Source organism: Microcaecilia unicolor, chromosome 6 (genome assembly GCF_901765095.1).
Source record: "Microcaecilia unicolor chromosome 6, aMicUni1.1, whole genome shotgun sequence".
NCBI lineage: Eukaryota > Metazoa > Chordata > Amphibia > Gymnophiona > Siphonopidae > Microcaecilia > Microcaecilia unicolor.
The window spans coordinates 211,496,620-211,510,173 of NC_044036.1; the positions used below are offsets into that span (position 1 = coordinate 211,496,620).

Sequence of the window (13,554 nt, forward strand, 5' to 3'; positions counted from 1 at the left end):
CCTGGAGGTTCAGGACAAATATATTCCACGTATTAGAAAAAAGGGAAAAAAGACTAAACGTCAGCCGGCGTGGCTAAACAGTAAGATAAAGGAAGTCATTAGAGCCAAAAAACAATCCTTCAGAAAGTGGAGAAGAGAACCAACTGAAAGTAACAGGATAGATCATAAGGAATGCCAAGCCAAATGCAAAGCGGAGATAAGGAGGGCAAAAAAGGACTTTGAGAAGAAATTAGCGTTGGAAGCAAAAATACATAGTAAAAAATTTTTTTAGATACATTAAAAGCAGGAAACCGGCCAAAGAGTCGGTTGGGCCGCTGGACGAAAATGGTGTTAAAGGGGCGATCAGGGAGGACAAAGCCGTAGCGGAGAAATTAAATGAATTCTTTGCTTCGGTCTTCACCGAGGAGGATTTGGGGGGGACACCGGTGCCGGAAAGAATATTTGAAGCGGGGGAGTCGGAGAAACTAAACGAATTCTCTGTAACCTTGGAGGATGCAATGGGTCAGTTCAGCAAGCTGAAGAGTAGTAAATCACCGGGACCTGATAGTATTCATCCCAGAGTATTAATAGAACTAAAAAATGAACTTGCGGAGCTACTGTTAGAAATATGCAATCTGTCCCTAAATCGAGTGTAGTACCAGAAGACTGGAGGGTAGCCAATGTTACTCCGATTTTTAAGAAGGGTTCCAGAGGAGATCCGGGAAATTATAGACCGGTGAGTCTGACGTCGGTGCCGGGCAAGATGGTGGAGGCTATTATTAAGAATAAAATTGCAGAGCATATACAAAAACATGGACTGATGAGACAAAGTCAGCACGGATTTAGTGAAGGGAAGTCTTGCCTCACCAATCTAATGCATTTTTTGGAGGGGGTAAGCAAACATGTGGACAATGGGGAGCCGGTTGATATTGTATATCTGGATTTTCAGAAGGCGTTTGACAAAGTGCCGCACGAAAGACTCCTGAAGAAATTGCAGAGTCATGGAATCGGAGGTAGGGTATTATTATGGATTAAGAACTGGTTGAAAGATAGGAAGCAGAGAGTAGGATTGCGTGGCCAGTATTCTCAGTGGAGGAGGGTAGTTAGTGGGGTCCCGCAGGGGTCTGTGCTGGGTCCGTTGCTTTTTAATGTATTTATAAATGACCTAGAGATGGGAATAACTAGTGAGGTAATTAAATTCGCCGATGACACAAAATTATTCAGGGTCGTCAAGTCGCAGGAGGAATGTGAACGATTACAGGAGGACCTTGCGAGACTGGGAGATTGGGCGTGCAAGTGGCAGATGAAGTTCAATGTTGACAAGTGCAAGTGATGCATGTGGGTAAGAGGAACCCGAATTATAGCTACGTCTTGCAAGGTTCCGCGTTAGGAGTTACGGATCAAGAAAGGGATCTGGGTGTCGTCGTGATGATACGCTGAAACCTTCTGCTCAGTGTGCTGCTGCGGCTAGGAAAGCGAATAGAATGTTGGGTGTTATTAGGAAGGGTATGGAGTCCAGGTGTGCGGATGTTATAATGCCGTTGTATCGCTCCATGGTGCGACCGCACCTGGAGTATTGTGTTCAGTACTGGTCTCCGTATCTCAAAAAAGATATAGTAGAATTGGAAAAGGTACAGCGAAGGGCGACGAAAATGATAGTGGGGATGGGACGACTTTCCTATGAAGAGAGGCTGAGAAGGCTAGGGCTTTTTAGCTTGGAGAAGAGACGGCTGAGGGGAGATATGATAGAAGTGTATAAAATAATGAGTGGAATGGATCGGGTGGATGTGAAGCGACTGTTCACGCTATCCAAAATACTAGGACTAGAGGGCATGAGTTGAAGCTACAGTGTGGTAAATTTAAAACGAATCGGAGAAAATTTTTTCTTCACCCAACGTGTAATTAGACTCTGGAATTCGTTGCCGGAGAACGTGGTACGGGCGGTTAGCTTGACGGAGTTTAAAAAGGGGTTAGATAGATTCCTAAAGGACAAGTCCATAGACCGCTATTAAATGGACTTGGAAAAATTCCGCATTTTTAGGTATAACTTGTCTGGAATGTTTTTACGTTTGGGGAGCGTGCCAGGTGCCCTTGACCTGGATTGGCCACTGTCGGTGACAGGATGCTGGGCTAGATGGACCTTTGGTCTTTCCCAGTATGGCACTACTTATGTACTTATGTTTCCCATACTACGGGCATTGGTATACAAGGCTCTCCAGATTTTACTCTTTTTATTCCCTTCTATAGAGGCATTAGATGTCCTACCTTCCTTTGGGGTTAATTATGGCTTCACAGCCTTTTATACCCATCCCCATCAATTTTAGTTTAAAGTCCTCTTTAGTACTTTAGCCAGCCTGTTGCTGAAGACACTCCTTCCCTTCTTTGACAGATGGACACCATCACCGCTCAGTGCCTCTTGGAAAATCATCCCATGGTCTATGAAACCAAAGCACTCTCATCAGCACCAACCACGCAGCCACGCATTTATCTCCAAGATGCGAGCTTCTCTCATTCGACCTTTACCTTCGACAGGGAGGATCGATGAGAACACCATCTGCGCACTTAGATGCTTCACCCTCTGACCCAAAGCCACAAAGTCTCGTACGATATGTTCAGTAGGATACTTATCTGTATCATTTGTGCCAACATGGATGAGTAGCTTAGGAGCGTGGTCCGTAGGCTTGATGAGTCTAGGCAATCTTTCCACAATATCGCGAATCTTGGCACCCGGCAGACAGCACACCTCTCTGGACAACATATCCGGCTGGCAGATGGCCACTTCGGTACCCCTTAGAAGTGAATCTCCAACCACCACTATCTTTCGCTTTCTTTGGGCCAATTGTCCGGCTGTGATGGCATTTTTGGTCATTGTTTCCTCCTGTTTTTTTAGATGTTTCTAGCTCTTCTACCTCCAGGGCTGTGAACCGATTCTTTAGCTGAATAGAAGGTGAAGTTGGAGGATTGATCTTGTGGGACTTGGTGACCTGCTTCCAGCTGTGCTCTGTCTGCCCAAACTCTGGAGCTCACTTCCCTTTCACATTAAGTCCCAGCCCTCAGTTACCCTTTTCAAAAGGTGTCTCAAGACTTTTCTTTTCAACGAAACTTTTGGCTCCTCAGTTAACCCCCTAGCCTTTAGGGTTCTTTTAGTTAGCCCTCAGACATTTTTTATCCTATTTCACTATCTTCTCTTCCCTGCCCCTTTTCTTCTCCTTCTCTCCTTACCTCTTTATCTTGGTTTTAACTTTGTAAACCACCCTAAAGCCCTGCCAGGCCTAGTATGGTTATATTAAGAGGCTGATTTTCATAGCACTTACAATTAACAAAGTTCCATAAGTTACTAGGAGGGGCATTTTCGAAAGAAACGTCTATGTTTGGATTTGGACGTCTTTGTAAAATGTCCAAATCTGGGGGCGGGGAAAATCATATTTTTGAAAAAAGATGGACGTCCATCTTTCATTTCGAAAATACTGAGAACATCCTTAGACATGGACGTCTTTGACTTTCGGCGATTTTCGAAACTAAAGACATCCATATCAAAAACGTCCAAATGCAAGCCATTTGGACATGGGAGTAGCCAGCATTTCTAGTGCACTGGTCCTCCTGACATGCCAGGACACCAACCGGGCACCCTAGGGGGCACTGCAGTGGACTTCATAAAATGCTCCCAGGTACATAGCTCCTTTACCTTGTGTGCTGAGCCCCCCAAAACCCACTACCCACAACTGTACACCACTACCATAGCCCTTACGGGTGAAGGGGGCACCTAGATGTGGGTACAGTGGGTTTTGGAAGGGTCGCTGTTTCCTCCACAAATGTAACAGGGAGGGGGGAGTATGGGCCTGGGTCCGCTTGTCTGAAGTGCACTGCAGTACCCCACTAAAACTGTTCCAGGGACCTGCATGCGCTGTCATGGACCTGAGTATGACATCTGAGGCTGGCATGAAATATTTTTAAAGATGTTTTTTGAGGGTGGGAGGGGGTTAGTGACCACTGGGGGAGTAACGGAAGGTCATCCCCGATTCCCTCCGGTGGTCATCTGGTCATTTTGGGCACCTTTTTGTTCCTTATTCTTAAAAAAAAACATCCGGGTGAAAACGTCCAAGTTTTACTTTAGGATGTCCTTGCTTTTTTTGATTATGGCTCAAAGACGTCCAAGTCTAAGGCACGCCCAAGTCCCGCCTTCACCACGCCTCTGACACACACACTTGAAACTTGGACATCCTTGTGACAGACTGCAGTTGAAGACGTCCAAAATCGGGTTTCGATTATACCAGTTTGGACATCCCTGGGAGATACATGTCCATGTTCCGATTTATGTCGAAAGATGGATGTCCATCTCTTTTCGAAAATGATCCTGTGTGGAACTTTGTAAATCTAAGTGCTTTGAAATTACACCTCTAAGTGAAATAAATGAAATGAAAATTCTTTCTGGCAATGTTTTTCCCGGCTTGAAGGTAACTGAAGTCATGTAGTCTGTGATTCAACAAGGGTCTGTTTTGAGACTGCCCAACCTGGGTTATTTGGGTTATAGGAAATAAATAGTTGAGAATCTTTTCTAATTTGTAGGGTGGAATCTAAGTAGTAGAGTAAAGTTTTATTGTAGTCCACTGTGTAGAGGGTGTTTTCTACTGGTATGGAGTACAGCTTTGGAAAGAGGACCAAAAGGAAGATGATACAGCCGAAACTACCTTTGGGATTAAGGTGGGGTGTAAAGAGTTGTAGAATCATTATAATGTTCAAATAATGGCAGCTAGACAGAAATTTTACTCTGATATTTTCTGTAAAGCAAATAATTCATCAAAGAGATTGTTCTCCCTAGTATCAGAACTACAAAGAGGTTCTAATATAATTAAATTGATGCCAACTGCTGATTGTTTGGCCACATTCTTTCATGAGAAAATAACCAAGTTGCAAGTTTCCTTATGTAGCTATGTCATAACAGATAACTAGCACAACTTCTGTTATGATTAACTATACTGTATATCAGGGGAAATCTATATTAGTTGGCAGACTTTTAGGCTAAAGACATCACTTTCTAAAATTATTTTCCTCTTTGAATATAACATTGTCAATTGGATCCCCTCCCATCTCAGTGGTTGATGATACCACTCATGGATTCTTACCATTACTTTTAATAATGGTAAATCAGAATCAGTCTACTGGAAGAATTCCATCAGAATGGAAAAAGGCAGTTTTTTTGAACTATTTTAGAGAACTGTACATCAGATCTTTTGTATCCTTTAAGCTATAAACCTATATTGAACTTATATTCTATGTCAAAGCTGGTAGAATAGTATTGGTGGACCAATTAACAAGTTGTGCTAAATCTTCTAATTTGTTACATCCAAGGCAATTGGGTTTCCCTGCTGGTTACAGCACAGAAACTACATTGGCAGCATTTTTTTTTTTACTATACAAGAAAAAAGATTTCTTGAACAGAAAGAACAATGTCACAAATCCTTAAAGGAAAATTATTATAGTTAACATATACTCTTAAGTAACAAATGTTCTTAAGTCCACAAATTATCGAAGGCAAGGCACAATTCAAGGAATCATATTTAAATAATAAAGGAAAAAAAGTGAGGGAAGAACCCCCCCCCCCCCCCCCCCCCCAGGTTTTACAATTTATTTTACGGCGTAGATATTGTAGGAGCTTGTAACAGAGGAGGTGAGACCGGGCTTTGTTTAGAGTCCAGAAAAGACACCAAATGCTCACTTTCAAAAAAAACATATTTAACTGACTGCAATTTAATAACACACTTACAAGGAAAATTAAGCCAAAAGGTTCCCCCTAATTGAAGGACTTGTGGGCAAAGTTTTAAAAAGGGTTGGCACCTTTTTTGAGTTTGTCTAGATACATCAGGGAAAGCCTTAATTTGTAGTTCAAAAATAATGCTTGTCTATAGTGAAAAAAAGTCTCTAGAATCCAATCACGATCTGGTTGAAGAACAAAATCTACTATTAAAGTAGCAGCTTGTACTCCCAAAGATTCATCTTCTATGGTCTGAGACAGATTTAACTCATCAAATGGTATCTCAGGGTTCGTTGTTAATAATTGACCCGTAGATTTCTTAACATAGGGTAAAAGATAATAAATTTTTAATACCGGAGGGTAAAGTTGCTCTGGTATTTTCAAAATTTCTGTTAAGTATCTCTTAAAGGTGATTAAAGGATCCACAGCTGGCACTTTAGGAATGTTTATAAATCGCAAAGTTTTCATTCTTTGCTGATTTTCTAGACTTTCTATTTTCCTTTGTAACAATAAGTTCTCTTTGATTAATGCAACTTGTCCATCTTTAATTTTATCAGTATCAGACTTAATTGACTGTTCAAAAGACTTGTTGTATTTTTGTTTCCAATTCCACCATTTTTTCAGGTAATACATGAGTAAGCATCAACATTGAATTAATCTTATTAGAAAAAGTGTTCTCCAAACTCACCAAAGCGTCCCAAATCGTCTCCAAAGTAATTTTTTCACCATTGAAATACCTGATTGAGCTGTGTCTTTACTTGAACTCTTCCACTGCTCAGATCAATCATTTCCTCAATATCTGCTCGACGATCCCCAGTGGAAAGCTGAGCAACGCTATCCTGTGTTGCTACACTCAGCAAACCATTGCTTAGGGCTGCCCCTGCTCCCAGGTCAGACGACCCCTCCATAGGTTTCAACGATCCAGGATGCCCATTCTGCAGGGCTGCCAGCATCACCAGATCGCTCCGCATGTCTGGGCTCAAAGAGATGTCACCTTCAAGTGGGGAAAGCGGTTCACCTCCTGCTGCTACACCCCGCAGCGAAGAAGTCTGCCCAGCGAAATCACCTGAGGTTGTGACGCGATCCATCGGACCCACCATGGGACTAGCAGAGGAAGCAGGGAATACCCTCTGCTTTCACCTTCCTTTGGGCATAAGAGGACAAACGAAAATGAACAAACTCGAATGAAGTTAAGGTGGGTTGGAGGAGCAGCTTCCAACGCTTCCTACACAGACGCCATCTTGCCCATTGGCAGCATTTTTTAATGAAGCATACTGGGCCTGATTCTAATCTAAGCTAAAAACCCACCTTTTTGATGCTGCTTTTAACTCCTAACCCTTATTCACTTGTTCAGAACCCTTATTTTATCATCCTCACTTTAATATTCCCTTATCTCTTATTTGTCCTGTTTGTCTGTCCTAATTAGATTGTAAGCTCTGTCAAGCAGGGACTGTCTCTTCATGTTCAAGTGTACAGCACTGCGTACGTCTAGTAGCGCTTTAGAAATGATAAGTAGTAGTATATATGGCACCTAAAATTAACACGTGCTAGGCAATTACGCCTAATCGTATTTTAAATACCGCACATAAATCTACACATGGTATATAGAATATGCTTAGGTGTAGTTAATGTGACAATGTACGCGCGTCCATTTATACCAACGAAAAGCTGGTGTAAATCCCTGTGCGTAGATTTACACACACTGGCCTATATTTTATAACAACAGTAAATTTTGGAACACCCACAAAACGCCCATTTCCATGCCCCAAACCACACCTCTTTTCCCTGCACACATTAGGATTTAGGTGTAGTACATTACAGAATACTCTTAGCAATGTACGTATGTAAATTCTAATTTTTGCCAATTAGTGCTCTTTATTGTTAAGAGCTGTTAACGCTTAACAGCTTGTTAAACAATTAATCTGTGCATGTAGTTCGTGCTATGTAGAATCCAGGTGACAGTGCATTAGATTCAGGCCAAACTGTTTTAGTTCTGTCCTTAGACTTGGTAGCTGCCTTTGATCTGGTGGACCACAATCTTCCATTATCATAATTGAAATCTGTTAGTTGTGGTGGGGCAGTACTGGAACGGTTTGTCATTTTTGTCAGACTGCACTTTACTGGTTTCAGTAGGATCAGATCTTTCTCCATCATACAAATCGAAATGCAGGATCCCTCAGGGATCATCTCTATCACCTATCTTATTTAACATTTTTCTTAGTCTTTTATTGTGTTCCAAGAATTTGGAACACGATAAAAGACTATTTTATTTAGTGTTCAAGGGTGCATCTTATATAATAGAATGGTTTAAATGCTATCTCACATTGGTTGCAGGATCATTTACTTATTCTGAATAGCTCAAAAACAACAGCCTGTTGGATTACTGGACAAACAGATCACTTGTCATTAATTCCAGATCTGCTAGGAGTTCCTGTTAAGTAGTGGATACATTTAAATATGTAGGTATTGTTATTAATTACTGGCTTACATTTATAGAACAGGTTTCTAGCATTATGGAGAGAGTTTTTTTCTTTTTTATTAGGGCAACTTAAATCACTAAGATCTTTTTCTAATGGAAAAAGTTGACAGTTTTCAACGTCATCTTACAGATCTACAGAAGATCTACATGGGTGTGGAATTCACGGCCTTATTAACAAAATGAGGACTTCTCCAGATGGTTAGATTTGCATTTTGTCAATTTTCCTAAATCTGCAAATGTATCCCTGTTGGAACTTTTGAGAAAATATTTCTTGGAAGTTCTTAGTATTCCAGAGGAAGCTCTACCACATACTTCACGGGTTTACTATTTGCCAGAGAAAAGACTTCAAGATATTAGTTGGGAACGTCTTACTGAAGATGGTTTGAATGTCACACCAATGCTAGAAACATCTTTAAAGGAAGAGTTGGCGAGATCTACTTTTCTAGTGACATTTGTGTTAGAACCTGATAAAGACTGGGACATGAAATTATATTTTAGGAATCATGAGATGCTCTACTTGGGGGCGAAAGTTTGGGTCTTTCCTGATGTCTGCGCTGAGACACAGGAAAAGAGAAAACAGTTTTTGCTGATGTTGCCTGAGATTTTGCCTTGGGTACACATTTCGTTTTGCATTTTCCTTGTAAATGCTTGATACAATTAGATCATAACCGATATTTGTTTTATCAGTTTATATTTGGGAAACTGCACTATTCATGTATTTCAAGAAAACCTTAGAGCTTTTCTTGAAAATACACGAATAGTGCAGTTTTCCATTGTCCAGAGGATGTCATTAATATAGCTTTTGTAAGTCATAAGAACGTTTGTGTCCTTCTTGTTGCCTTCTTTTTCTGTTTGCCACATTATTGGAATTGTATGCTCTAATAGCCTGGTTTTCCTAAAGAATCTCTCCCTCTTTTTTGTGGACTTATAGGGAGGCTATTGTACTTTATTTTATTTCTTTTGTATTTTTCTTATTACATTTTCTTAAATGTGCTTGGCTTTATTCCTCATGCATGTTTAATACAAATAAAATATAAAAAAATATGACAAGTTATTTTCTAACATCATACACATATCAACAAGCACCACAATCTTGTATGATTTTCCCATACACCTCTTATACAGATGATAAATGTCTCTTTCACATTGCTTGTTTTTCTTAAACAGTCTAAAATCTTAGTCTCAGAATCAGACGCATGAAAAATAAGATTTTGTTTACATTTATCAGCTTGGCCCTTTCTAGTACTTACAGTCTGTTCCAGCTTGGTGATAGCTTTCCAGATGGACTCTAAGGTAATCATAGAGGGAAGACATCCAGCCTAGCCTAGCTTCCAGATGGAATAGGAGCAGGGCTCGATATCCTGTTGTGGCTTGACCCCAGTCCTGGCAGTATCTCAACACTTCCAGTTTTCCCAGGAGCTCCGGGTCACTCCATGTGCATCCAAAATGTTGAAGGCTGGCCCTAGGCCTTCCCTTAGAATGGTCATCAACACCTCCAGGGGACTTGGTTCCTATGCTTGCCTCAGGGATTTCCTGCTAATTGGCTGCAGAAGGGTCTCCAGACAGGCAGATTCTGCGACATAGAGGTAACCACATATTGATCTATCAAACTTTGAGTACTTGATAAGACAGTTGAGGTGACATTCTTCACCTTTACCTTCTGTTTACCCATATTTGCACTTCTAACAATAGTAATAGAAAATTAAACACAGGAGCTTTTGATATGAGTGTGCCCAAACGTCATGCACTGGTGGCCATCTTGGATCCCCGTAAAATCTTATATTCTTATGTTTTTCGTCTTACCTTTATTTACATTCCTAAAAAAATATTTGTTGTGCTTATAATGCTTCCTTTTAGTTTTGCCCACTGCTCTTCTACTTCCCATAAATATATCCATCTAATGATTCCTCGAGGTACTCCCCCATCTTAACAAAATTAGTTCTCGTGAAGTTTAGGACCTTTCCCTGAAATTGAACCATGCTCTACTCCCAAATCACACCATCCAACGATTACTAGATACCAGTTGATTACCTACCATGACATTAGAAACACTCCAGCCGATATTCAGCCACCAGTGGTCAACATTTTTTTTAAATGTTGATGGACAAGATCAAGCAGTGGTGAGCTAAATTAGCTTCATATATTCAGTGCAGGGCCTTGTACAGGCACTGGCACTGAATATCTAGGGCTATTTATGGAAGCAGAGGCCGCTGAAGCTTATGTGGGTACCTGCCAATATTCAGCGGGGCCTACCTAAAACAGTTATGTGGGCCCCGGCTGAATATCAGTGACACCAAGCCTCTCTCCTACTCCCCCTCCCCCAATCATGCTACACCCCCACCCCCATGCATGATAGCCTACCCCCTAGGCCTTCCGACAATCCCGGTGGTCTAGCGGGGACGATGGCAGGAGCAAACCTCACTTGCTCCTGCTCCTAGCAGTCTGCGCCAGGAAAATGGCTGCAGCATTTAAGCAACCTCTCGCTTAAATCGCTTTGCATATTAGACAGACTTATAAGTACATAAGTATTGCCATACTGGGACAGACCAAAGGTCCATCAAGCCCAGCATCCTGTTTCCAACAATGGCCAATCCAGGTCACAAATACCTGGCAAGATCCCAGAAAAGTACAAAAAGATTTTATACTGCTTATCCCAGAAATAGAGGATTTTCCCCAAGTCCAAGTTAATAATGGTCTATGGACTTTGCCTTTAGGAAGCCGTCCAAACCTTTTTTAAACTCTGCTAAGCTAACTATCTTTACCACATTCTCTGGCAACAAATTCCATTGTTTAATTACATGTTGAGTGAAGAAAACTTTTCTCTGATTTGTTTTAAATTTACTACTTTGTAGCTTCATTGAATGCCCCCCTAGTTCTAGTATTTTTGGAAAGAGTAAACAGAGGCTTCACGTCTACCTGTTCAACTCCACTCATTATTTTATATACCTCTATCATATCTCCCCTCAGCCGCCTTTTCTCCAAACTGAAGAGCCCTAGCGTCTTTAGCCTTTCCCCTTAGGGAAGTCATCCCATCCCCTTTATCATTTTCGTTGCTCTTCTCTGTACCTTTTCTAATTCCACTATATCTTTTTTGAGATGCAGTGACCAGAATTTAACACAATATTTGAGGTGCAGTCGCACCTTGGAACGATACAATGGCATTATAATGTCCTCATTTATATTTTTATTTGGGTTACTGATGGGCAAATTTTCAGACAGCCCTTTTACCTTGGTAAATGGCTTTTGAAATTAGTTCTTTCCAACAGTAGTAAGAGGTCTTTGTTGCAAGCAGTTGATGCTTACAAATTAGCCTGAGTTTATGCTATGCCATTGAGGTACAAGGGTATGCTAAATAGTTCATAACCTATTAGCATAGCAAAAATGTACATGTACTAAAGTGTGTAAAATGACATACAGTGAGGTGTAAAGGTTTTGCTTTACTGGCCACATTAACATATGCTTTTATTTGCATACTTCAACAACTGCAGTAACACATGCCCCACTTCTGTTTTGTTAATGTTATCCATTAATGTGTGCATAATTATAAAACACTACATTTCTGCACATTTAGGGCCCTGTTTACTAAGGTGCGCTAGCATATTTAGCACGTGCACAAAATTAGTGTGCGCTAACTGTATAGGCGCCCATAGGAATATTGTGGGCGCCTACACAGCGCACGCTAAAAGCACTAACGCGCCTCTAGCGCAGCTTAGTAAACAGGGCCCTTAATATCAGTATTAACAGTTTAGTGCAATAACCTACTACCTTAATCTTAGAGCCCTTATTTGACTTTGGTTTAATATTTATAAATATATTAATAATCGTGTAGACATAGAACATGATCTGTATGATGAGACACTATCATGGTTGGACTTTCATTTGTACCTAAAAATGAAAAAGCGAGTTGCTGGCCATAATCGCATGTGCTTATGTTTACCTTTCTTTTCAGAAAAGAAATAAAGGACTTGGACCAGCTCTATAATACTCTGAAGAACCTTCTGGCACAAATTAAGGTAATATTGTACTTGGAGAATAGCATAGGTTATTTTCATCACTTCTGCTTGAATACCGTTCTAATCTAAAGTTGTAATTGTAGTTCTACTTTTGTCAGAAAAATTTGTAATTAATTTCAAGATGTGTAAAAATGACAACTTTACTTTAGAAGCTGAGGTGTTACACTTTTTTGGGTGGACGTATGGCAGTAGATTTTAAACACTCAATCTCACTGGTTTCGATATCCACATTGTGTCAATCAAGTCCACTCAACAAAAGTCACAAACAATTTATTAATTAATTAAATAATAAGCTATGCTGGAAGCTGTCACTGCATGGATGGTAATTAAATTTCAACCGTTTCTGAGTCAAGCTTATGAATACCGCCCTTTCTGGGGAAACTTATTTATGCTTCATATGCATCATTAACTTACCAGCAACTGTAAACAAACTTGTGATAAACATAAATTAATGTACATCTGTGTGATTAAAATTCAGACAAAAAATGTGGCATTTCACTGTCTAATATTCCCTCTGCACCGTTTATTTTTAGTAAAACTTACTATACTACAGTGGAAAACTGTAAGAGGAAACATCTTAGCTGTGGACTATGACAGATCTGCCAAATATTTTTAGGCCAGTGTCCAATTTGCCATTTTTATCTAAAGTTTTAAAAAAGGTGGTTTTAACACAGTTTAATCAGGCATTTACATTTGTTATAAAGCAAAGTTTGATGAATATGTGCCATTGCTATAATTATTTTGCAGGATACTGTGATGTGTGTTGAGATGTTTGCCATTATAGTAGACTTATGTCTGGTCAAGTTTAAGTGCTGTTTGTCTAGTAATTGCCTAGAATTGTGGGATAGTGCAGGATAGAAATTTTTTAAATGGTGGTGTTCCATAAAGTATATACGCGGTTTATGTTGACACAGGACAACTGTTGGGCAGATTATTTACTTATCCTTCATCAAGTGCACTCTAAGGCATTATTTTGTAATATCCCATGAAACACTACTCATACCTGTATACATAGTGCCCACCCATATTAGCTCTGGGCCCACCCAAAATGTCAGGTCTGGCTACGCCACTGCACTGCAGACAGGTGGACCCAGGCCCATATCTCTCCCTACCTGTTACACTTGTGGAGGAAACTGTGAGCCCTCCAAAACTCACCAGAAACCCACTGTACCCAGATATAGGTGCCCCCTTCACCCGTAAGGGCTATGGTAGTGGTGTACAGTTGGGGGTAGTAGGTTTTGGGTGGGCTTTGGGTTGCTCAGCAGACAAGATAGGGGAGCAATGGTGAGATGTGTACCTGGGTGCATTTTATGAAGTCCACTGCAGTGCCC

At 40.6% G+C, this 13,554-nt stretch overlaps 1 protein-coding gene across 1 annotated transcript in view; it reads left to right on the top strand.

The window, feature by feature from the left end:
- Nucleotides 1-13,554, top strand: part of LOC115471985 (histone acetyltransferase KAT2A-like) — a 754,860-nt gene that overhangs the window by 632,967 nt on the left and 108,339 nt on the right. The window contains 1 exon segment of the mRNA XM_030205993.1: nucleotides 12,160-12,223. Within this exon segment, the coding sequence (XP_030061853.1) occupies nucleotides 12,160-12,223 (64 nt within the window).